General features: G+C 40.4%; 2 protein-coding genes across 3 annotated transcripts; one reads left to right on the top strand and one right to left on the bottom strand.

Annotated features, from left to right (window-relative positions):
* Positions 1 to 767: 767 nt before the first annotated feature.
* Positions 768 to 8,273, bottom strand: LOC133733387 (enhancer of mRNA-decapping protein 4). Of its 2 annotated transcripts, XM_062161020.1 has the most exons (12): positions 7,232 to 8,271; positions 6,911 to 6,960; positions 6,670 to 6,826; positions 6,328 to 6,546; positions 5,177 to 5,305; positions 3,515 to 5,053; positions 2,854 to 3,213; positions 2,660 to 2,779; positions 2,370 to 2,540; positions 1,671 to 1,835; positions 1,428 to 1,553; positions 768 to 1,344 (listed from the first exon to the last, which is right to left on the bottom strand). In XM_062161020.1, exons 1-12 carry the CDS (start codon positions 8,069 to 8,071, stop codon positions 1,036 to 1,038), a joined length of 4,185 nt encoding a protein of 1,394 aa, XP_062017004.1. In that variant the 5' UTR covers positions 8,072 to 8,271; the 3' UTR covers positions 768 to 1,035. The 2 variants fall into 2 exon arrangements, with proteins under 2 accessions (XP_062017004.1, XP_062017005.1); XM_062161021.1 differs by lacking the exons at positions 768 to 1,344; positions 1,428 to 1,553; positions 1,671 to 1,835 and having other exon boundaries at positions 2,391 to 2,540; positions 2,677 to 2,779; positions 7,232 to 8,273.
* A 4,614-nt stretch (positions 8,274 to 12,887) lies between these two features.
* LOC133732518 (uncharacterized) lies at positions 12,888 to 13,568 on the top strand. The gene has a single exon (XM_062160084.1). The coding sequence runs from the start codon at positions 13,137 to 13,139 to the stop codon at positions 13,341 to 13,343; it is 207 nt and encodes a 68-aa protein (XP_062016068.1). The 5' UTR covers positions 12,888 to 13,136; the 3' UTR covers positions 13,344 to 13,568.
* The last annotated feature ends 12,371 nt before the right edge of the window (positions 13,569 to 25,939 follow it).

The raw sequence follows: 25,939 nt of genomic DNA, 5'->3' as shown, positions 1-25,939 counted from the left end.
TAGGTATTCTGTTGGAGTATAATTTTAGCCTAAAATTAGCTAAATATTATATTTATTTTGAAATAAGTAGTTTGTTGGAGATGCTAAGTGGACATATGGTACATTAAATTCCAAATTTCAGTAGCTAATTTATGAAAAGTGGAATATTAGTTATTATTCAAGTCTTAAAGTTTCTACCTGTAGTCAAAGTTGTTTCATTTTTCAAACTCTGAGAATCCTAGGATTATGACCTATTTTTCTTCTGAATCTTACTTTTTCTTTCACTTGTTGATTGTTAATCGATTAATGAATGACTACAAGAGTCGAATTCAAGACTTCTAGCTTATGCATCAATGTATGTCACTAGATGAAAACGATTGCGGTCAAATTTTATACATGATGATGAATGAATTACTTCTCACTCAAATTCAATTTTAGAATTACATCTCACACTCCCTTCCTTATCTTTTTGGTTTTTAACATTACCAACTCATAATATTTAGTGGCGTTGTTGAGATGTAATATCACCTAGCCTCAACTAAACCCCTTTCATAGTTAGTCAGTTACAAACAAAGCCATGGTAGAAACTAGCAACAGTTGACCTAACAAGAGGTAATTACAAACAATGCCATAGTAGAAACTAGCAACAGTTGACCTAACAAGAGGTAACTTGTATGTTGGTCACCCATACAAGTTAACGTTTCGCCGATCAAAACAATTAAACCCGGGCAGTACTGATTCTCGAATAACCAAATTGCACCGTCGGAAAATACAAATAATCGAGGGAATTATAACAGAGAAGGCAAACCAAAATACCCATTCACAGGTGTAAAGGAAATACAAAATTTCACGTTTTACAGAGCTATAACAAGAGGAAAAAAGGATAAAAGTTGAAGCAAGAAAACCCAAAATACCTAGCCTCTATCTATCCAATTCCAACGAAACTGACTCTACACAGTTTGGTAATCCTTTCTTAGGAGATAACAGCAAATTTGTACAAAATGTCCATATAAATCATGTTTCTTGCACAATGGTAGAACTGTGAACAGAGTATGATCATTTACAGGCCATCATCATGGAGTTAATGACATGCATGAGAAGACGAAGACTGGCATGCTCGGCACTGGAGATCGTAGGCAAGCTATGTTGGTGGTGCAGTATCTGATAAACTTGCTCAAAGATGGGTCTCACGTGCATTGCAATCATCTGGTTGGATGGGTTTATGGCGGCTGCCACATCTGTCATCCATGCAACTTTCCGGGGTGTATCATTGTTGATATCACAGGCCAGCTGTTGCAGGAGCGAAAGAAGTACTCCTTGGCTCAGAGGAACAGGTTGCAGCAACAGTATCCCATGAAGATCAACCTGGAAAATGTGGAAAGCAATTCTCAAACTGACAATCCATCACTAAGTCAGATAACCACCACCAAAAGATCGTTAAATCATACCTGAGCACATAACCATGATACAATGCCAACATCACTTCTTTGTAGAGCACCTGTGAAAGCCTCCTCATACTTGCGTTCAGTTACCAACCTTGACAGCTCCTTTGTTGGATCCAAAGGCACCTCAACCTATTGTGCATAAACCAAATGCTTCTTGAGAATTAATATAGCCAAGCAAGGTGTGTCATCAGATGAAGTACAATATGTGCAGCTCAAAGTATTTGACAAATCTAAGATAGAGCAAACCTTCTCATGGAGACCACCCAAAGGTCCATTGGTTAGTTGAGTGACTAGGGGATTTACCGCACTTGAGTTTCCCCGTGCAGCTGCAAGAGCTACTAACTTACGTTGACCATCAGCCAGTTCTCCGCTTAGGGTTTGAGTCACTGATGATGCAGAGTTGATAGCTTCCTGCAAATAACATCACGATGCAGAGTCGCACATAAATACGTGCAGATGAAACTGTACACCATAGTGAACCCAGAAGACCCACATAAGAAAGCAAAAGCAAAGCCAAAAAATTTCTCATTCCTAGAAAGATATCAACCAGTGAGATCTTGACTGACCAAAAGAAAACCTTGTCTCTAGAACCCAACACAGACTCATCCTTTCAGTCTACAACTCAAAAATACTACTCTTTGCAGGTGGAGAACATTAATACTTTGAGATTCAAAACATAAACACTAGCGGAGGCAGCATTACACATTCCAGTTCTGCTGTATCAACCTATGACAAGTTACATAAATACTAGTGCACCCCACAAGAAGGTCTACAGTCACTGTGAGCAGATAATAATTCCTAACGAGCTACCAATCTTCATTCCCCTTTTTCTCATATAGAATCAAAGACCCCAAACATTATAATTCTTGAAAGCATATGCGAAAAAAATTTGTCAATAAACAGATTATTAAAAGAGAAGAAGCTGGACAGAGTACATGCACACACCCTTAAAGCATGGGCCAACGGCGAATGTGCAGACTCAAAATGCTGCTGAGCCACAGTTGCATGTTCAACCATTCCTTTCTGGAATGTGGCATCTACTTGCTCAAACATGGCTTTACATGACTTCTCAAAGGCAGGTACCACTGAAGCTTCCATGCTAGACTTGAGAGCATCCTATGTGAAAAGGTCATACATATCATTAGTTAAAAGGTTTACTGAAGCAAATCAAACACGTGTTAGATATTCAAATCACAAATGCAAAGAAATTAAGTCACTATGACATTTAGACATACCTGAAGAGCTTGTTTACCCGATGTTTGAAACTGCGCCTGGATTTGCCTGGATACAGTAGCTTCAAGTTTTGAGTTAACTGATTTTTCCAATTGATTAACTGCTTTATCTCCCACTCCCCTCTGCAGCACAAGCATCAATTAGACAACTAAAGCCAACTTTATAAAGGAACAAGCCAGATCATCAAAATTCTTACCTGAAAGCAATCAGATATAGCCAAAGGTATTGTTTTCTCCATAGCTGGAGTGATTGCACGAACAACAGCTGGTCCAACAGCAGCTATTTCTTTTTTTACCGTTTTCTCTAACATGACTGGAAAGTCCTTGTTCACAAAGTTATTGATCAAACTAGTTACTTGTTGAGTACGGTCTCGCAATAATTTCTCATTCTTTGCATTCTCTTCTTGAAACCGAGCCCACAAAGCATCATTATTGGCTTTTACAGCCTTCTCCATACTCCGACCGAGAGCCGCCTCTAATCGTTTGCCTTCCTTTGTAATTGGGACGGTAACCATCATTGTCATCTGCTTTTGCAATTCTTTTTGCATAGTCATTAGCTGCACATAGACCACAAGCCATAGTTAGTAGAAAGGATAATGAACATAAAAACAAGTTTGATTACACAAAACAGAACCATAACATACACAAACACATAACCTTTTGCTCTTGCCAAGATATATACAGGTGAAATTATACCGTTTCACCAAATAATAAAAGACTTGAAGACGGACTCAAATGGCAGTAGCATAACTATGGAAAGGCTACTAAACCTGCTTTACTAAGGTTAGGCTGAAAATAGTTGGTACATCATAGACACATGCAAGATAATTAAATTTCCAAATTCTTTTCAGCATTCACCTGATTCATCATATCCTGCATGGCCATAATTTGAGGAAATGCAGCTTCTCCGGAGGGGGGACTTGAACTCCCACCTGCTTCATTGGAGGTCTCTACTGCGTTGAGCACACCTGGTGATGGGGAAGATGGACCTGATGCTTGCATATTTTTCCATTTCTGTTTTCTCGACTTTGCATTTGGTGTTTGTGATGTGGTTGTGGCAGTAGCTGACCCAGATACATCTTTTGTAGAGAGATCCTGGTCTTCCTCTCCAGAATGAGGCTGGGCTAGTGGTTCTGACATGCTGGCACCATCACCTTGCCGAGCTTCATCTGTAATATAAGATTCTGATGATATTGCACAGCAATCCCGGGCCATCTCAATTCCAAGATCTGATGCCTGGGAGCAAAAGAACTTCTCCTTATTTTCTGAAACAACATTTTGGAGTTCTCGTTGAGAGCCAAATTCATCGATTTGAGTAGATCTGGTTTCACCCACAACCTTAACTTCCACCTCAGGATTACCCACATCACTGTTAACAAGAACATCTTGGATTTTTGCATCCCCCTCAGTGTTGCTGTCAATTGGATTTGTATTCTCAGAGGATGAAGCAGCCATTAAAATCTCAGAGGGAGTTATTAAATGGGTTGGATGTTTGAACAAAATAGAAGGATTGAGCACACTAGATACTTCGTCTTGTGCAATTTTCTGCTCATCATTCCTTGCATCATCATCGAGTGCAGGCATATCAGACAAGTTTGAACGAGCAGTATTCATCTGCCTGTCAACTGAGTACTCATTAACTTGTTGGTCACCACCATGATCACTGCTATCTGTCGGGCTTCTTAAACCAGAAAGTTTCCCTGACAACCTAGGACTCAAAGGAAGAGGTTGTGATGCTACAAAAACAGCATCAGCATCACTAATCTCCGGTGCCGATGCAACAGGTTTTGATTCCATAGACGAAGTGGTAATATCTTTTGAATTGGAAGGATCAACTGAAGCAGTGCGCAAAGGATACCTCAAGGCTGCACCCTCAGAACTAGTAGCTTGTATGGTTGGTTTTGGAGCTGAATTAGTTGACACCGCCTCAGTTGCATCATGTGAAACACTGGAATCTGGCTTTTCCAAACCTGAATTCTCCAATGGGGGAGGTAAGCACTTGGATAAGTCCAAAGCATACTGTTGAATGGCTTGTGTTTGGACACAATACACCTGAACGATTTGTTCACCATGAGGTGATATACTTGTCCCAGTAAAGCTCAAAATAGGCATTGTAACAGTAAATTCTGCTATGTAATCCATGCGTGTGGATGCTGGCTCACCACCAAAGTCTAAGTGCACGGCATAAATAGCATTCTTCTTAGCATTTGCAAGTAAAAGAAGGCCAGCTTGTGACAATGCTATGACTTGATTAAAGAATGCATCCTCAACTCGAGGTTGAGCAGAGCTCTTTAACTCTAAGGTCTGGGTACATTTCCATGACTCAGCATCACTGGGAAGCAGCCAGCCTTCTTCACTCGCTGAGGACCAGATCTTCACTTCCCGATTAAGTGGGCCCTGTAGAATGGATTCATGCATTTACACTTCAATACACTAGGACATGCGTAGCCATCATCATTAGGCAACAGAATCACAGACAAAACCTTATGATACAATGTAAACAAATCAATGACCACTTACCACTGTTATAAGTATGATGTGATCAGGTCTGTTGGGAGCTGTCACAAATGTAGACGAATAAACAGGAAGGCCATCATAGGGTCTCAGTACTAAAAGTGGTTGTGACTTGCGATCTTCCCAGATCTTTATCTGTATCAGGATATCACCAAATGTATGAGTCACAAAACTTATATCAATCAAGAATATTGGGAAAAATGTTTATGCATGTGTTTTTTTTTTATATAAATAAAATATATGTGCCATAACATGCTCATGTATTAGAACCCATGGCCAACTCTAAAAAAAATTAAAATTAAATAAAACAGCCACCCTAGTTGTCCCATAAATGATGTATTACCTTCGAAGAAGTTAAAATGCAGTATGGGGCAGGAAATGATTTTACAAACCCAAATTTTGTAGAAACACAACATGGTTACCCAAAATGTGTCAATTGGCAGAGCATGGCCACGAGAAATTAGGAAGAAAAGTTTCACATGTATAGAAAAATCTTACTCAAACCTATACTGAATCCATACAACTCACAAACCAAACAGTCAATTAGGAATCATAAACTAGTTGATTACCTACTTAACCTTGTTCAGAAACAATTTTTGTATTCTTCATAAAGAAGAGGGCCTCTTGAATGAATGTGAAATTGCATGAACCACTATTTCATTCCTAATAGTATCATACTATGTACTAAGTTTAGAAAAATTGCCAATCTCCTTACAATGTGATACAGCTTACACTCGTACAATCTCTTTCAGCACTATTTCTTCACTTTTTCCTTATATTTTAGCAAAATAAAGTTCATCTGCCATATCCAGTTCTTGTGCTGTACCACATAAAAGGGCTTTGAAGGACAAGAACAATAATTTATCCCAAGTCATACAAAATTCCCTGAAGCATAGAGTTGAAGCAGGAATAGCCAACAGATTTTTTTTGCAACCAAAACATTATTTTAATTCACCAAAAGAAAAGGAAGAAAAAAAAAATCTATAAAGATGTAGAAGGGAAAGCTGGAGCCAAAGTGTTCCCACCAACCCTGATGAAAATGCACTTTAAGTTTCACTACTTATTCCACTAAAAGGAAATATGTAACAAAGGCAGCAAAATGGTGAAGATACTAGCAGTTTATGTGACAAAGTCAGCAAAATGGTGAAGATACTTACAGTTCCATCCATAGAAGCAGAAACCAGCCGGGTGGTCATCCATTGGCACATTGATAAATCTGTCACCTCTCCATCATGTTTACCAACAAATTGGACCCCATCAATAAGCTTTTCAACAGGACACTTAATAGGATCCTCAGCAGAAGGGACTTCACCCTTTGCAACTTTAGTAGTATCAATTCGTAGAATACGCTTCCCAATCCCAACAACCAAAACCTCCTGCGAGTATACAAGCAAAAGATAGATCAATCAACCACTTCAAGACCAACAGACTGATCATGGACAACAAAAGTACCGAGCTATAACTCTTCTATTGAAAATAGCATTAACAGAATCATTTACTTGTTTATGACAGTGCCAACAAACTCGTGGATGAACAGCTTCCCCCTCACCAACTATTTGAATGGCAATAACAATCTTTCCTGTGATTTGTGGCGTACCTTCTTCATCTGGACCTTCAGAAATTTTCCACACAAAAAGCCGTCCTTCTACACTCACACTGCAGAAAACAATGTCAGATAATGCAAAAACAAACCAGTGAAAAAAAAAAAAAAAAGGTATTAAGCATGGAAAAAGAGCTAACCTAGCCAAAAGGTGAACATCCTCGGCAAAGAAAGCCATGTCTGTGACCCTCTGACAGAACAAGACATCGCTTAGGCCAACAAGATATAATAATCATCGGCAAGTAATCCAACTTCACAAAAACCACTCTAGTAGAAGTATAGTCGAGATAAAGCAAAAGCCCTACTAAGTTTTGCAGCCATCAGTAACACTAAATTGTATTATAACTTTTTACTAAGAAACTAATCAAAGCATCAGCACCTACATAGCTATGATTCAGTCAAATTACATTTCGCTAATCCAAACAGGAGTGCATATAAACTACATAGAATATTCGATTTACCTGTGTATGAGCTCGAAACAAAGATCTCAATGCAGTGTGTATATTCAAAACCCGAATATTCCCCTGCTTCAATCCATAGCATATATACGACTTATTCACCGCAATTTGGCGGCCCAACACTAGCTGGGGATCCGAACCATACTTAGTAATGGGGGTAACTTCCAGCTGCGGCTGAAACTCCCCGGGCAACCTAACATCCACATCGTAAACCACGCTATCCCCAATCAAATGCCTGCCCTTGGGCAGCTTATTGCTCGGCATTCGAGCCGGGGAGGGTGGAATCCCCATGGGAAGAGTGGGCACCATCGAAACCCCGCCCGCGGCGGGCACTGACAACTCCGGCTGCGGCGCCATTTCTAGACTGGAGGAAGGAGCACCGAGCAGGGCCATGATTCGGGCGCCGGAATTGGGGTTGGTGGTGGTGGCGTTTCCGGGGTTGGAGGCGGCGGCGGCGGCGGCGGCAATGTTGTAATTACCGGGAGCCAGGGGCGGGATGGGAAACGAGAGCGACCGCTGTTGAAGCAGCTGGTGGTCTTGAGGGTAAGGAATTTGGGGGTGGTTGTGAGGATGAGGCTGAGGGTGGTGCTGGTACTGGAATTGCTGCTGGTGATACGGGGCCGTTTGGGGAGGGTAGGAGTAGGGCCCAGAGGGGGGAGGATAAGAGGCCGGAGGGATTGGGAAGCCTGAGGAGTTCAGATTAGGGTTAGGGTTTTGGGTGGGGGCCTGGGTTTGAGGCTGGGAATGGGGGGAGAGAGGGGTTGGGCTTGTGGGTTTAAAGAACTTGGCCATGTCGAAGGGCTGCTGCTGCGGCGGCGGATTGGGGTTTCCGGGGGACGCCATGAGAGAAGAGAGATCTATATCCCTAATCCCGGATTTCGAATGCGAAATGGGATTAGTGGGTCGGAGTTTGGGAAGGTCAATGGATTTGAGAGATGGGGATTTGGGATTTTTGCAGGGAGTGAGATCTGGAGGGAGTGATGAGGAGGAGAGAGAGAGAGAGAGAGAGAGGGAAGGGGAGGGGGGGGCCTGGGAAGGCGCAGAGAGAAAATAAAATCAAAGGGGGAGGGGAGGGGACTTTGAAGTGAAGAGGTGGGGGACTTGGGGGAGACCAAATTATAGTGAGAGAAGCTGATTGGGAAGGGGTGGACTAACCTTTATGAAGAAGGGGGGGATATGCTATGCTATTCATTACGTGAATTTATGTATCTTCGAACTTGGTTACGAGTTACGACAAATGATTTTCGAGATGTAAAATTTTAATAGGTAAGGAAATAGAAGTGGATTTCACTATCAAAACTACAAAATCATTTTCAAACAATTTAGAGCTGAGTAAATTATATATTCGATTTTAATCGATAGTAGATACTTCTTAAAAATATAGTTTTGTTTATGCACGCTGATATAAAGTTTCGATAATTGAGGAAATTGCTTATTAGAAATCGATAGTGACATCCAGCTGGTCACTTAGTGATTGAATAATTCATGATCATTCACTCTTAAATCTTGAATTGAGCGATGAGAATAAAACGCTTGATAAGAAATTCATTTAATCTTAATGCCTAACCATTTAACTCAACGGTGAATGATATGATCTTCTGCTGACCAAGAGATCATGGTATTCCTTGATTTATTCATAAAAGTTGCATTTTTTCTCTTTTCACTTTTGATATCAAGGTATATGCTAGTGTTTGACAATCTCATCAAAGACCCTTATGGGTTAAAGATGAACCAAAATTAAGGCCCAAAGGGCCCATTGGGCTTATTAGATTAGGATGCGAGTTGCCAAAATGAAGAGTCCATATGCACAGAAATGTGTCTTCCATGTAACCTAAACAAGCATTTTTGACACAAAGGAGAGTGAAGAATCGTATCTTTCCTAACCAGTAACTTGCATATTTTAAAGTTTAAACCATAGAAATGGAGAAGGATTGCTAATACATAATCTTCCCTAAGAAGGGCACTATTTTGTGATTGGACCAGTTTATTCAACTATTTATTGGGCCAGTTTTCTAAAGTTCAGTTTATGACTTTTTATATAACCACTTTTTATTGGAGCATAGATGGAGACTAAACTTCCTTGTTTCCTTATCGCTTCTTTTGTGTGGAAAATTCTACAAAATGTTAACGTATGACATGCATACAATTGCCTTAAAAGTGGTAATTTGAGTCCTCAAAATAGTAATATTAGTCCTCAAAGTGGTAACATGAGTCCTTAAAGTGATAAATTTTCTTAGTTACCACATGAGTCCTCAAAATAGTAATATTAGTCCTCAAAGTGGTAACATAAGTCCTTAAAGTGGTAAATTTTCTTAGTTTACCATATGAGTCCTCAAAATAGTAATATTAGTCCTCAAAGTGGTAACATGAGTCCTTAAAGTGGTAAAAATAGTTGATGTATGAGAAATGTTAACATACTATAGCTTTACCCCTTTTGTGTAGTCATTCATCGAAAGTTATCTTAGTGTGTTTTAGTCTTTTGTCTAGATGGCTTAAATAATCTTTCTGAAATCAAAAAGCAACAAATTATTTTGAAGTTTGAACCGATCATTGTTGTGAAATACGATTGATAATAAATCAAAATACAACTAATTGATATAGTCAGTTATCAAAATTCAATTTTAATTTTTGAACACTGAAAAGACTATATTATCAGTTCGTTTAGAGCATCTTTAGCAGACTCTCTATTCTGGCTCCTTAGCTATTTTGGAGAACATATTTAGCTTTTGATATATTTTAGCAGCTGCACCAGACTTTTAAATGGCTCTCTATTATAACTTTTAGCTATCTCGCTCCTAAATATAGAGAGCGAGATGAGGCTCTCTATAATTTAATACATTCATTTTAAGTTATTTTATATAATTTATAAATACATTTAAACTATTTAATCTTCACTTAAAAAATAATATAAATTCAAAACTAGCTAAAATAGATAGTACTGATACAAACGTATTTCTAAAGTGGCTAGCCAAAAGGGTGGTGCTATTCACACACTCTTTTTCACTATTCACACACCCTCTCTATTTTTCTATTACTTTAATTCAATTTTCTTTTAAAAATTACCCTAATTACCCTTCCTTATAATTATGTTTCTTTTTATTTTTTCTATTTGGCAAGTCAATCATTATCAAATTCTAAACCCTTATTTTCCCGCAAACACATAGAACTTTAAAACTCTTTTCGATTCTTTTTTTTTTTTCATCAAAAACTTCTCTAGCATAGTCATTCTATCTCTCTATTATGATGCTTTGAAGTTTAATCATGATAGAACAAGAAACTTTAGACCTATCTTTTGAGAAAATTTTACATTTGATTTGAAAAATATGAGTTTAGTGATCATTCAAGCCCCTTTGAATCCATTATTCCTGGTAAGATTCTAACTGAAATTATTTGGTATATTCGAATCCATTGAGCAACTATAGAACTTTACAACAGCCTAATAATTATGGCCTTATGATTATAAACATAATTTGTTCTACTATATTATGCTAGTAGAACATAATTTTTTCCCAACACGAAGATTGCAACTCATTGCATTCAATATTATGTAGAGCATCTCCAAATTTTGTGTACATTATCAGCTGCAATGTGAAATCTTGTGGCTGAAGTGGATAAAATGCTAATTCCATATATTTTTTTTTCTTTTCGATTTGAGGTGGATGCACCTGGATTAAGAGTCATAAACAAACAAGCATTGAGTTTGGTACTTTGCAAATTATGAGAACAAACTTTACAATTTGGTTTCAGTTGGGTGAAGGTGATTACCTGGGAAGCATATTCTTTGTCTAATAATACAGGTCCTTCTACTTAATAAACGTATTATTTTCCTTCATTTATAGGTTAAAAAAAGGACTAATTTCAGTTTACCCCCCCTGAGGTTAGGGGTCGTCATCATGTTAGTCCCTCTAGTTTCAATTTAATCATGTTAGTCCCTGTACTCTCAAATTTCATCATCCGTGTCCAATTTCTACTATTCCGTCCAATTTGGACCGTTAAGTCTGACTTTTGAGGGCTAAAATGGTCATTTCAAAAAAAAAAAAAAAAAAAAGATTTTTTTTTTTTTTCGTTTTTTTTTTTGCATTTTTTTTCTGTTTTTTTTTTTTTTTTTTTTGCATTTTTTTTATTTTCTTGTTTTTTTTTCTTTTTCTTCGCTTATTATTATTATTTTTTTTTTATAATTTTGTCTTCAACCTATACACCACAAGTTATAATAGGTTTATAAAAACAAAAAAAAAATACTCTAGGTGGTTAAAAAGCCGCTCGCTGGTCTACGATATTTGTGATATATCTCCGATAAAGCGAAGAATTTTAGGATATATCTGTAAAATATAATAGGTTTATAAAGTGAAGAATTTTAAGATATCCTCAATAAAGTGAAGAAATATCTATAAAATATGATTAAAAAAAATAAATACAGATATTTCTTCACTTTATTGGGGATATATCCTAAAATTCTTCGCTTTATCGGAGATGTTCCACAAATATCGTAGACCAGCGAGCGAAAAATATTAGGATATATCCCCAATAAAGTGAAGAAATATCTGTATTTATTTTTTTAATCATATTTTACAAATATTTCTTCACTTTATTGGGGATATATCCTATTATTCTTCACTTTATAAACATATTATATTTTATAGATATATTTTACAAATATATCCTAAAATTTTTCACTTTATCGGAGATATATTACAAATATCGTAAACCAGCGAGCGGCTTTTTAACCACCTAGAGTATTTTTTTTTTGTTTTTATAAACCTATTATAACTTGTGGTGTATAGGTTGAAGACAAAATAATAAAAAAAATAATAATAATAATAAGCGAAGAAAAATAATAAAAAAACAAGAAAATAAAAAAAAATGCAAAACAAAAAAAAGAAAAAAAAATCTTTTTTTTTTGTAGTTTTTTTTTTGTCTTGAAATGACCATTTTAGCCCTCAAAAGTCAGACTTAACGGTCCGAATTGGACGGAATAATAGAAATTGGACACGGATGATGAAATTTGAGAGTACAGGGACTAACATGATTAAATTGAAACTAGAGGGACTAACATGATGACGACCCCTAACCTCAGGGGGGTAAACTGAAATTAGTCCTTAAAAAAAATTGAATTATTGCATAATGATGTTTGATTCATGATTGAATTGCCAAATAGAAAAAAGAAAAAGAAACAGATTTACAAGGGAGCTAGGGTAGTTAGGGTAATTTATAAAAAAGATTGAATTAAAGTAATATAAAATTAAAAGGGGTGTGTGAATAGAGAAAAATGGTGTGTGAATAGCACCACCCAGCCAAAATAACTTTTTAGCTATTTTGAATAAAATTTAACTTAAAAATGATTAACATTGCTAAAGATGTTCTTAGTCATTAGTGTCGAGTGTCGAAACAGGATGGTGACTAATGGCTGAAACAATGAAACCCTGAGTTGAACCATCACAAATGCCATCATTTCAATGCCACATAACCCCTTAAGTTTTCCACATCAAATAATTACAATCAGAATGTCAGTTTTTCCATTTAAAGACGACAACTAATCCATCTACGCAACCCTCATCCGTTTCCGTTAGATCATACATCAACGTTCGAAAAAAAAGCCAACTACCTTTCTCATCCCCAAAAAACCACACCAAAAAGACGAAAGAATAACGTCTCCCTTTTTCCTATTATCCCAATTCGAATCCGCAAACAATTCGCTTTCCTTTTAAGCAAACGATTCCCCTAGCGTCGAACCCTCTCCATTCTCTCTCTTTCTCACCCTGCGACAAGGACTGCCCTCTCACATTTTTCACAAATCCTCAAAACCCAGATTGCCAATCCCCCCTCATTTATCAAAAAGAAAACCACAAATCCTCACAACCCAGAATTCCAAGATCTCAGAGCAGAGCAGAGCAGAGCAGAGAAGGAGAAGATGTGCTTCCCGGGGAGAGTGTGCATGTGCTGCACGTGCCTGATTCTGGTGGCGATACTGATCGGGATGTTGTTCGGGTTCGGAGTCTTCAAGAACGGGTTTCACAAGCTGAAAGACACTGTGGATTATTGTGATCCCAATGTTCATGGCTCTCTCTGTGGCAGCAGACCCTTCTTGGGTTATGCTGCACCTCCACCTTACCACTAGTTGGGTTCCTCTAATTCCTTGTAATTGTCTTTGTTTAACTTTTTTTTTTCTTTTTCTCGTTATTATTTGAATCTGGTAATCTGGGTTCCTGCGTTGCATTGCAGCTGGGGATTTGGATGTTGTTCTTGGAATTTAGGTTCTTTAATTCTATATTGTTAATGTTGGGCCTTGATCTTTGTGTGACCTTGATATTTTAATTGAATTAAATTTATTTTTTTCTTTAAACTTTTATTGTTTAAGGTTAAAATTTCAGTAGAAGGAAATCTGGGTTTTACAGTAGAGCTAACAGATCAATAACAAGGAGCCCTTGAAGCTCTGCATGAAAATTGGGTTTGCAGCTCAAGACTTTGACTGTGTGCCCTTTTGTTGTTTTACTGTTGATCTTGGCTCCTTGACTCTAATGGGACTATGACTTTGACAAAGAGAAGAATACTAGACTACTGTTTATGTGGCTGTTTTATGGGTGCCCCTTTTACATTGAGACCCTTTTAGTTGGAATTAGCTAGGATGAGGGTAAAGAGCAAAATGTGGAATATTGAGCATAATACTACACTTTCCCATCTACTTGCTCCTAACTTTTACAACATTTTCTCACCCTTTCCTCACTTGTCAATCCAAAATGGATCTCTGCCTTGAATAGTGTTGTGTCGGAATGAATCTGCCTTAAATATCGGGTTAAGGAAGATCATCGATTCATTTGAATCTGCCTTAAATATCGAATGAAAAAAATGGGTGTGTTGCATCCGAGTGACAAAGAAGATCATCCATTCATTGAACTTGGAGTGGTACATAACTACATACACCAATTATTCGCTAACTAGTAAGCAACACAAGCATGTCATTATGTCAATACTTAGACTCGAGTTTACATAAGCAAGGAAGCTCCTTATGACCATGAGTCACGCTTATTGACCAAACACACAACATAGTGAAGCATGCATGCCTCAGAACACCAGACCTGTACTAGCCATTAATTCATGGATCCTGGCTTTAGAGGGGAAACTTGGGCGTCCATGGAGATATTAAGCTAAGTAGCACTAGGGCACGGTCATGACGCCCAGGGGCGGATCCAGCCATGTTCTCGGTAGGGCTCAAACCCTACCGAGATTTTAGGGCCGGATAAAAAAATTAGGTGTATATATATGTTTTTTTTTTTTTTTTGAAGTCTCTTTCCCTTTCTCAAGCCCCACCACCGATTCTTCTCGTCTTGTTCTACTCCTCTCCGTCTCCGAGATCCAGGCCTCCAGGCTCCAGCAGTAAACTCAAGCTCCAGGTTTCTTTTTTTCTTCATCTCCTCCTCTCTGTCTTCGGCCCTCAATGTGTTGATGGCTGGATGGCTTGATTAGTTTCTCCACCGTGATAAAGTAATCTGGGGTTCACATCCAAAACCAATTGGCAATGGATGAAGTGGCCCAAACCCTTATAAACCCATAGGCAAGGTCTCATTTTTCCCATGTGGGATGACATATATTCTCAACACGCCCCCGCACGTGTGGCGAATTTTCAAGTCATACACGTGGACAACTTTGGGTGACGTGGAACCCGTGTGGCCGTTAGGCATGCACACGTGGGTAACCCGCTCTGATACCATGATAAAGTAATCTGGGGTTCACATCCAAAACCAATTGGCAATGGATGGAGTGACCCAAACCCTTATAAACCCATAGGCAAGGTCCCATTTTTCCCATGTGAGATGACATATATTCTCAACACACCGATTACTGCTCCAGGTCTCTTCTCTTATTCTCCTCCTCCTCTGGCTCTGTCTTTGGCCCTTGATGGCTTGATCAGTGAGTCCACCGAAATACCTAATCATCGATGTTAAATAGGTATTCTGATAACCAATTCATAAAACCCAAATTGAAATTGTTAAAGCTAATTAGCTAAACCCTTTTTGATTTCTGGCCTTCTGGGTACTGGGTTGTTTTTTGGTATCTGAAATTGTGTAAACGTGAATTTGTGGGTTTGTTGAATTTTTGTGTGTGTGTAAACGTGAATTTGATTTCTGGGTTGGGTTTGCTGAATTTGTGTGTAAACTTGAATGGAGTTCATGGATGTTGCTGATGTGCAGAGCCATTTTTTTTTCATTTGTTAAGAAATTCAAGCCCCACCAAGGTTGAATTCCTGGATCCGCCCCTGATGACGCCATTGACAATTTGTTACGATTTGCACCAAAGAAACCAAAGCTATTGGAAATAGGCAATCAATCTAAACCAAAGCTATTGGAACTAGGAAATCAAAGCAAGCGGATCATATTTCCCATGTATTAAACAATTCATGCTATATATGTGGACGAAGTAAAGAAATTAATTTCAGAGAATGTCACTAGGCTCTCTGAAATGCCATTAGTTGGTAGCTAGCAAGGTTTTGTTACACTGTGCCATCGACTGTGGACTTATTACCTACTCAACTGCCAAGAACTGTGAAACTGGCTATACATACATGTTAAACAAAAGAATCCAGGTAGAAGGACACTACTAGAAATCTGTTCATTTACATCACATCATTTAAATCGGTCATACTTGCCCACGATGTAAAAAATAAATCTAACATCGTTTTACGAAAATACCGATTTAAATGTATGTCATTAACATCAGTTCTTAAAATGACCGGTGTTAAAAATTTAGTTCGAAAATTTGCGGGAACCTATTTTTGCAAAAAGCGCTAAGTGTTTTAATGAATTCAAAGGCGCAGGGACAAAAACTTAAAATTTTCACACTTAGAAAAAAAAACACCCGGCCCGACCCCAAAACCAAAACAAAAACCCTAAGCGGCCATACTCGAGCTCCTCCCAAAACTCGACTCTGAATTAACCTCCATTCTGGACCCATACTCGATCTCCTCCCAAAACTCGACTCAGTCGAACTCGCGGCCATTGTTACCCTCGTCGATCGCCTCCTTCATCCAGTCCTTCATCTTACGCGCCTCCCAGCAAGACGACGTCCGCTGCTGCCCTCCCCCTGCCAAACCAAGAATGTCGACGTCGACCAAGCATTGTGCTCCGAGGAGGAGGAGGACATCATCCAGGCTTTTCTAAACGGTGTCGTTCCGTCTTAGTCTCTCGAATTGAAGGTCGGCGACTGCAAGAAATCGGCAGCGATTCGGCGCTAGTGGCTTCAAAGAACGACCGGGAGGCCACTGGGTAATACAAGGCGACTCTCGAAGGTGCAGATCTGGACTCTTGAAGGAGACGAAGTAATCTTTGTAAGTATGATTGTTTTAGTATCAAATATTTGGACAACTTTTATCAAGTTCTTCAGATACAAAGCAGCCAACTTTTATGAATTTGGTACCAAATTGACCGACTGGTAATACAGGGCCTCAACTCGAGTTTGAAGAAAAGCCCAACGGATTCCTGTATCGAAACGTCGTTGCTCCCTGGAGGATTTCTCTCTCAACTCGACCACTTCAGGTACTGCTCAGATTAAATTTTAATGGTACTGAATCGATGTGGGTTTTGTATTGGAATTTTGAGCAAGTAGTTGATGTTAGCTAGTTTAGAGTTTAGATAGATTTCTGGGTTTTTGTTGTGATATTTCGGCAAACCCGATGTTACCTTGGGGTAAATGAGGTGTTGTTTCTCTTTGTTTGCAGATTCTTTGGTGTGTTTTCTGAATTGTGTTCTGTTTGCCTCTGCATTTTATTGCTGCAAAACTTTCAGCTTTTGTGTTATAGGTTGCTTAGCAATTAAAAATGGCTGCGAACTTGTTGACTTGCAAGCTTATTTGTTTGTTGAATATCTGAATATAGATATGTTTTTGCTTTGCCTGAATTAACTTTAGTAATGAATTCCTAGTATTGCCTATGTTAAAAGGTTTTGAGCTAGTGGTGACTTGTAGAAACTCTACAACTATTAGCCCATACGGAATGGTTTAGATTGTGAGGAGTTTTCCTGAGCTCTGCATTTACTCCAATCTGAATATATGCTCCTTGTCTGGGACATCGGTTAAAAACGCGCTTATACTGATGTCTGCATCTTTTACATTAGCCACTAAGAGATCGGTCAGAGTTTAGTTTTACATCGGTTCTGGACTGATGTAAATGAACAGATTTCTAGTAGTGGGAGGATTCGAACTCTGTTACTTTATGTGAGGAACTGAGGATACATGTTCTTAACCACCAGAATCATAACCCTCTCTGCATTTTAGTTAATTGGACGCTGAATATAGAGACCGACGGTTATGCTTGTCAAGAGAATAGGCACAAGAGTTGAGTGGAATCAAGATCAACAATGATACAAGTTTAACCACCATAATTCATCAACTACTGAAACTAGAAAGTACATAAGCAGCAGGGACAATATTTTGTTATAAAATAAAGTTTTTCGGTGTTACTTATAACACCAGGTGAAGCATATAAATTAGACCGAGGCAATGCATGAAATCAAAAACTACACCTAATAATTTCTGTACTAGAAAACTTAGTATAGACTGCCTTCTAAGTTTGTCAAACATTCATATCGAGTCGGTTAGGTTTGTGCTGAATATACTTGGATTTGAGTCTTCCTTAAGGATTAGAGGACATACATTGTATTTACAAGGATTTAATCTTGACCACGAACTCTCAAAGCCAAGCTGGAATTCTCTTTCAGGTCAGGCATGCCATGACAATTGTCTTTACATCCTAAATATTCTTACCAAACAATTGATGGTCTACGCATATTATACGCGAATTTACTAACTATACTAATTGCCCTCTTTTAAAACCGAGGACTTCGCTTAAAAACAAATTGCATTCCCCCTGTAACAGGCAGGGAATACCAAGATCTCAAACGGAGAAGAAACCTTTTTCTGAGGTCAAAAGAAATATAAAAGAGAAAGAAAGAAGGAAAAATCTTCAAAGCAAAGATGTGCCTCGCTAGAATATGCATGTGTGCTATCTGCATTGTAGGTCTGATAATCACAATCGGTTTTTTGCTTGGTTATGGTCCATTCAAAAAGTGGCATGGTCATCATACAAAACGGACCCAGCTCTTCGTAGATATTAACTGTAATCCATATGCTCCTGGATCTCTATGTAGACCTGGAAGACCATTACTAGCACCTGCACCTTCACCTTCGTGGTTCGATCACCTAGCACCTTCACCCTTCTAGGCCAATATAATTGATACTGTGTAATATATATATATATATATATATATATATATATATATATATATATATCTCTATTCCCTTTTTTTTGTTTTTTTGGAGAAAGATATATTGAGCTTTTAGGGCTGAGTTTGTAATGCTGGTAAATTTATTTTTCTGGGCTACATTGCAGTATTGCACAGCAAGATGTTGGTTGATCTGTTAATCGAAAAAAAAGATGGTGGTTGATCTTCAAGTCTTTATTCAGTTATATATATGATACATATTCTCCGATGTTTATTTTTCTCTCTGTGTAATCTGCAATTCGATTTGATTAGAAGTAAATTGCGTTACCTTATTATTTTTAAGAAGAAAATTTTCAGAATTGATTGATAACCAGGATACTAGGATTTATAGATGATTTTGATTTGAATGCCAGCATTCATTGGTCTCTGTATCAATGTAACTACGAACTTTTTTAACTTCATTTTACTTGTAACAGAGAAACTCATCTTCATGAAAGAATGGAGAAGCTCATCTCAAGTCCATGAATGTATTGATCAAGTATCCGTTCTACGTAAAGGTAACGAACTTATACTCACCATTGAACTTGTCATGAACTAGGTCATGAAATTATACTAGATACTCTAAGAGTCTAAGTCATATAATAAACCAGTAACAAGGAGGAGGAAGATTGGTGATTGCAACTTGCTACAGACCTATAGTTCCTCTTTTGAACCTTTCAAAAAAAAAAAAAAAAAAGCTCCACTTTTGATTTGAAATATGGTCAGGTCTCATTTGGCTTGTGGGGTGCAATGTCGACATCAATTAACATTTTCTTTACAATGTTTGGTAATATTGTAATACCATAATAAGCGTAAAATAGTAAAAAAGTGACCTAGCTATGCTAGGGTTTGGGATACGGCGTCCTTTTGAGTTCGTCGTCCCTGTACCTACTCCATCTTCATGGAGTTCCTCACGGGTTCCGGCCTGTTCTTTAATTTTCTTGTCGCTCTCCAAGGTGGCGGTGGTGGTGGTGTGCTTGGCGGCGGAGGTCGTCTGAAAGTTCAAGGAGGTTTGTCGATGGCAGTCTCATCCCGGGATTGGGCATCGCAGGCTTCCTTCTGTGGTGTTTTCCTTTGGTCACTGGCTGACGTCGTGTGGATTCTGACGGTGGGATAGCGGACGTCGTTCACTGTTCCGGTTGTTGGGTTTGTTTGGGCGGTGACTAATGGTGGCGATTATTGGGGACGAAGGGCTCTGGGTAGAGATGTCGATTGCCTCATGCTGGTTTGGACGCCAGACGCCAGAAGTCAGCGTCAAAGCTTCATCTTCGTGCTCGTTGGAGGTGAGACTATGGCGGGCTGGTTTGGGGTCGAGCCGGCGGTGGGAACTGTGCCCCAAGATCAGGTTCTGGGATCTGGGTGGTCCTTGTAATTGGATCCTGATCTGGGATCCAGGTGGGATTTGGGTTTCGACTGGGCCCCATTATCATTGTTGGGCTACTTGTCAGTTTCTTGAATGGCTTGGGGTTCCTGTGCGTTACTAGTATTGGATTCGGGACCCAAGTCTTTGGTATCTATTTGTGAAAGATCGTTTGCCAACATGGCCATGTTCTGATTCCCTTGGCTGGCTCGATCTTTAGGTGGGAGAGTGCCCTCATTCCGGTGTCAAATTGGTTTTGGTCAATTTGTGCGTTGGGGTTGCATGGGTAGTTGTAGATACCTCTACTAGCAAGGCTAGTTTGCTATCTCACCAAGCATAATTAACACCCTCTTTGGGACACCCACAAGCCATGGGGAGGCCCAACCGCTACTTGCATCTTGTAGCCCTATGTTCAAGCTACGCTACGGTATCCGGAAGTCGCAAATCCGTCGCCGGGAAGCCACCTTTCCGGCCTTGCCAAGTTGCCTCCACAATATGTTTTTCTAGACTAGAAATAGTTGTTGCTTGTCCCACATCGAAAACCATGTAAAGGAAATGGCTTCCTTCACCTATAAAAGGAATGCCTCCTCCCACTTAAACATCCATCCCATTACATCTTTTGTAATCCCCTTGGGCCGCAAGGCTCAACACACTAGTGTAACATTCAAGTGGACGTAGTTTCCCGCTAAGGCGGGAAACGAACCACTATACTTCTTGTGTCATTCTCTCTCTCTCTCTCTCTCTAAAGCTAACTAGAGATCTCACGAATCACTAACGTTAACATTGGCGTCGGCTGTGGGAAGCCAACACAATGGCTTCGTCACCTACCGTGAGCTAAGTCTACTTAGCGAAACTCAAGGAAATTTTTCCCTCCTTCTTTGAGCTACTTCAAACTCATTGGTCACCCTTTTCATTCTTGAGTTTTCATTGGTTCCCAGTGAGTTCATGTTTGAATTTGTGTTTCTTGGCGGTAACTTTTGCCAAGGCATGATCAACATAACTCCAGCGGTACAACTAGAGCAGAAATGTGCAGAAATTTGCACATTGAGGGCTGATCAACACTGGTCAACGCCGGTCAACACGTGGTCAACGCCCAAGGAGTGGTCAAAACTTGCAGAAACTGATCAAAACACCAACATCAGGGGCCGGTCAATGCTTGGTCAACGCCGGAGATGGTCAGTCAACGCCGAACAAGGCTTAGTCAACGCTGAACCTCAAAAAAAAAAAAAAAAAAAGCTTCTCTGGGCACCCAGAAAACTTCTCTGGGCACCCTTCTCCATTTTTTCAAATTATCGACTTTTCCCGTCAGATACTACCAACCACACCAGCAGCTCGACTGCTCCGTCGGAGAACCATCAGCGGCACTTCCTCCGCTCACTGCAACTCCGGAGCTCGGCTCGATGCCGGCTCTGCTCCGCCAGCAGCTCCGCCCAACTGGACAGCTCCGAAAGATTGCACAGCTCGTCCGCTGGCTGACTGCAGATCCGCCGAACTTCACCGCTGGGGTGGAGCTCCTACGCTGCCGCTGGCCCTAGCTCCGCTAGCCTAACCTCCGCTAGGTTGCAACTCCGGAGCTCCGCCGCTCCTCTCTGGACACCCAAACATTTTTTCTTCACACCCACGGCCTGCATCTCACTCCTTCTCAGCTCCGCCAGCAACCTCCGCTCCGCCGAACTTCTGCAGCGCCGCTGCGCACCCAACTGCAGCTCCGTCCAACTTCTTCGACCAAACTCGTGGTCTCCATCAAGCTCCGGCTCCGCCAGACTTCAGTTCCGCTGAACTTCAACTTCGGCCGGACACCAACACTTCGCTGAACTTCGAGCTCAAACCTCCGTTCCTCCGGTCAAGCCTCCGCTGACCACATCATCCTCCGCCGGAAGGACGTCCGCCGGCCACAGGCTCCGCTCCGCCGACTTCACCAGCTTCAACTAGCTTCATGCTCCGCTGGCCTACTCCTCCGCCAGGTTGCAGCTCCGAGCCCTCCGCCGGAGAGTCGTCCGCCAGGGGACCCCCGCCGGCATCCTCCACTGGTTTTCTCCACTCAGCTCCGCCAGACACACCTCCGGCCAAGTCCTCCGCCAGCGCTGGCTGCTGGCACAAGCTCCGCCAAACTTTCGCACAGCCACACCGCTCATGTCAGCGACACTTTAGCGTCGGCCCACTGCAGCCTCCGCTGGGCCCCTCCGCTAGCCGGCTCTGCCTCCAACAGCACCTCCGCCCAACTGAGCTCCTCCGCCCAGCTTCTCCGCTGAACTGGGCACCACTACGAGCTCCTCCGCCCAGCTGCGATCTGTAGGTTGCATCTCCGCCGGCCTCGAGCTCGGACTCTGTTCCGCTTTGGAGCTCCGCCGGTCAGCAGCTCCTCCAACCGCTAGCTCATCCGCCTGTCCTCAGCTGGGTTTCATGATCCGATGGTGAGGCCACCTCTAGCTCATCTGCGGCTCCGCCTGTACTCCTCTGTGCCGCTGCATTTCACTACATCCAGCAACCACTTATGTGCTCTAGACACCTAGCAGTGTGCTCTGGACACCCAGCAAACCACTTATTCTTTTTCATGACTTTGACCATGCCAACTCATGCATGCACATAGCATTATCAACACAAACATTGCTTTGCCGGCTTCTCTTCATGTCCAATAGGAAGTCAACGGTCAACTTCTCTCTATAAACAAGGCCAAGAACTATTGGCGATCATTCACCGATCATACGGACCATCACGCTCGTCCAAACGCCACTAGCCTCCAACTCGCTCCAAATCGGCACAAGATAAGTCACTATATCTTATCTTTTACGCTCTTGCAATTAGAGCTATTGTCATGTCTATACATGTCTCCATCACCCTTAAGCATGCCTACAAAATGTTATTAGCAACTTTACTACAAGTACATGCTATACACATATGCCATGCTACTACTTAATTGCAACTCAATTAAATAAATGTGACACTCATCTAGAAGCTTGTGACACTTACGACTTACTAAAACATGCTCGGATAAACGACTTGCTCGGGTTACGACTCGTTTGGGTATCGAGTATGGCCACGACTTGCGCTTGGGCCACGCCTCGCATGCTCGCACAACGCCTACACACTCAACTACACCCAACTTGCTCGATCATGCCCAACATGTTTTACTTAAGCCCCAAGTTCACAAACGCTTCATACGATGTCACCAGGACTACTCCCACAATTTTATATGGACACCCATTACACTTGCCACTATCTATTGTGCGTGTTATATGGCCATAAGATCCACATAGACAACTCTCAATATTTTACATGCTCATACACATTAATGCAATATTGAATTCTTCTACCATTTGTTGTTCGCTACAAATCGAATTCTTTTCGCATTCCATTAATACGAGCGACAACCAAACAAACACAAGCGTTCATGTATTCATCATTCACGAATTACAAACGCTTACCTTCGCACCGCTCATGCAACTTACACTTATCATATGCAATCCATATGCTCACACGACCATACGCGTTCTCAAGTTTGTACGTCATAATCGATCGTACTCGGCACCATTCGCGTGTATGCATCAACATGTATCACACACCTCATACTTGGGGACTTCGGGGACTTGTAGATACCTCTACTAGCAAGGCTAGTTTGCTATCTCACCAAGCATAATTAACACCCTCTTTGGGACACCCACAAGCCATGGGGAGGCCCAACCACTACTTGTATCTTGTAGCCCTATGTTCAAGCTACGCTACGGTATCCGAAAGTTGCAAATCCGTCGCCGGGAAGCCACCTTTCCGGCCTTGCCAAGTTGCCTATACAATATGCTTTTCTAGACTAGAAATAGTTATTGCTTGTCCCACATCGAAAACCATGTAAAGGAAATGGCTTCCTTCACCTATAAAAGGAATGCCTCCTCCCACTTAAACATCCATCCCATTACATCTTTTGTAATCCCCTTGGGCCGCAAGGCTCAACACACTAGTGTAACATTCAAGTGGATGTAGTTTCCCGCTAAGGCGGGAAACGAACCACTATACTTCTTGTGTCATTCTCTCTCTCTCTCTAAAGCTAACTAGAGATCCCACGGATCACTAACGTTAACAGTAGTCAAACCACCGACTACTCAATTCACTACATGGCTGCAATCCGTAGTGTAAAATTAGCGCTGCGTTTTGAAGCTGCTGCTCTTGCATGTTTAAGTCTTTATATTTCAGATGCAATTTTTGCATCTTTTCCTTTCGCATTGTTTATTTTCTTTATTTATACCTTTTGGCATCGTATCTTTGTTATCTTTCAATTTCAATAAATGGTTGACCTTCTTAGATTAAAAATTAAAAAAAAAAAGTGTAATACCATAATAATAAGAAAACAATAAAAAAATTAAAAGTATTTGAGATAACAATAGTATTCACGTACCATAATAAGAACATTATAGTCATATATAATTAAAACTGATGAAATCACTAGAAGTGTGGAGCTAAGAAACAAGAAGGGGAAAGCTAAAGAATTAAAAATAGTGAGTTCTCCCCTCCGCCTCCTTTCTCTGCTGGTGGAGGCCGTGTGCTTACGATCTGGATGGATGGCTTTTCCTCCTTCTATGGTCCAAACTGTGGTGGTGAAGACGGGCCTCCCCGTTGAAACCTACCTAATTTTCTCTCTCAAGCTTCTGATGGGGGAGGTAAAGGTGATCTGGTGTTTGACCGGCTTTATAGAGGTATGGTTGTGGGTGACACGAATGGCAGCGCTTGGTGTCTGAGGCCGTTGGAGATACTGGGTTTTCCGTTTGATGGTGGCGCTCTCTGGCATGGCTGGGATCGGTCGATTCTTATGGAGGACAAAGGGACTGGTGGTGTTCTTGATTTTTCTTTGCCGGCAGAGGATGTCGGGCTGGAATTTGGTTTTGAGTATAGTGGTGGGACTCGTTATCCTCTGCTGGAATTGGGTCCATTCCTATCAGGGCTGCTTGCTGGTATGGGTGGCGGCCTCGAGGAGGATGCTATCAATGGTGGTGGTAGCGCAGGCGACGTATTCCGGCGAGTGGTGTATGACGGCGGCGGCTTGACTGCATTCTCATTTAGGGTTTACCCTAGGTGTTTTGGTTGGGCTGCTAGGGTTTTGTTTTGGGCCTGGGCAGTTACTTTGTCTTTAAATTTTAATTTAGTTTTGGGCCTTCATTCTTTTGTGAATGATGGACCTATTTTTTTCTTGCATTGAGCGGGAGAGATCGCAAAGAAAAGAGAGACCTCGTCGTCCCCATTGGGGTTTTTAAATCTTCTTCGGTGCTCTACTTTTCTTTGTTTTGGGTTTAATCCTAAAAGGTGGGTGTGCTAGGAGATTACTAGTTTGTTTGCTCTTTTAGTTAGGGGTGGCTTTGTAGTAGTTTCTACGGAACGGTTCTTTCTGTCGACCCCATAGGGGTGGATCATTTTTGTACTGCTTGTTGAATTACATAATGGGCCAGGATGACCTCTTTTACTCAAAAAAAAAAAAAAAAAACAAGAAGGGAAAATGACAGATTATGATGATATTAACTTGATTAACCTTAATGGATATGAATTTGATTATGTTGAAATGATCTCCTTTCACCGTGGGAGACTTTCAAGTTCCCATGTAAGATGGAGGACTAATCTACCACTATAAGGGGCTAATCTATTACCACAACCGTCAAATCTAACATTAATGTATCGAAACAATGGCGTGTCCTGGACTATGAAAATTAAATAGTGTTTCTACATATACCCGACAAATATTATCTTAGTACCACCTAGCCCTATCAAATATTTGTCAAATTTTCAGATTTGCCCTTTCTATTAAACAATTAATAATAACTGAAAAAAGAAAGAAGAAAAGAAGTATTCTCAAAAAAAAAAAAAAAAAAAAAAAAAAAAAAAGAAGAAGAAGAAGAAGAAGAAGAAGAAAAGAAGTTGAGTGTGCATCATCTTCCCTTCGAACTAGGCCATCACCCATCTGCGTCCCCACTTCCCTCTCCCCATGCCACCCATCTGTTTTCTCTTCCAGTATAAGAACTAAACCTAATTTCCAAGAGGTCTTAATTAGATGCTTATGCAATATTCCAAATTAGCAGGGAGGAATATGTATACATTGATGATATATTCATTTCTAGATATAAA

Source organism: Rosa rugosa, chromosome 2, assembly GCF_958449725.1.
Source record: "Rosa rugosa chromosome 2, drRosRugo1.1, whole genome shotgun sequence".
NCBI classification, from domain to species: Eukaryota; Viridiplantae; Streptophyta; class Magnoliopsida; order Rosales; family Rosaceae; genus Rosa; species Rosa rugosa.
Note: the sequence above shows the minus strand (reverse complement) of the source record. Positions and strands in the feature narration are given on the sequence as shown.

Bases quoted from the DNA above. Each gene is read 5' to 3' on its own strand.
- LOC133732518 (XM_062160084.1), top strand. From the start codon at position 13,137: ATGTGCTTCCCGGGGAGAGTGTGCATGTGCTGCACGTGCCTGATTCTG.
- LOC133733387 (XM_062161020.1), bottom strand. From the start codon at position 8,071: ATGGCGTCCCCCGGAAACCCCAATCCGCCGCCGCAGCAGCAGCCCTTC. The intron at 2,541-2,659 runs GTATGTCTAAAT...CTTTTCACATAG, and splicing joins CGGGTAAACAAGCTCTTCAG to GATGCTCTCAAGTCTAGCAT. The intron at 1,554-1,670 runs GTTTGCTCTATC...TATGCACAATAG, and splicing joins TGGGTGGTCTCCATGAGAAG to GTTGAGGTGCCTTTGGATCC.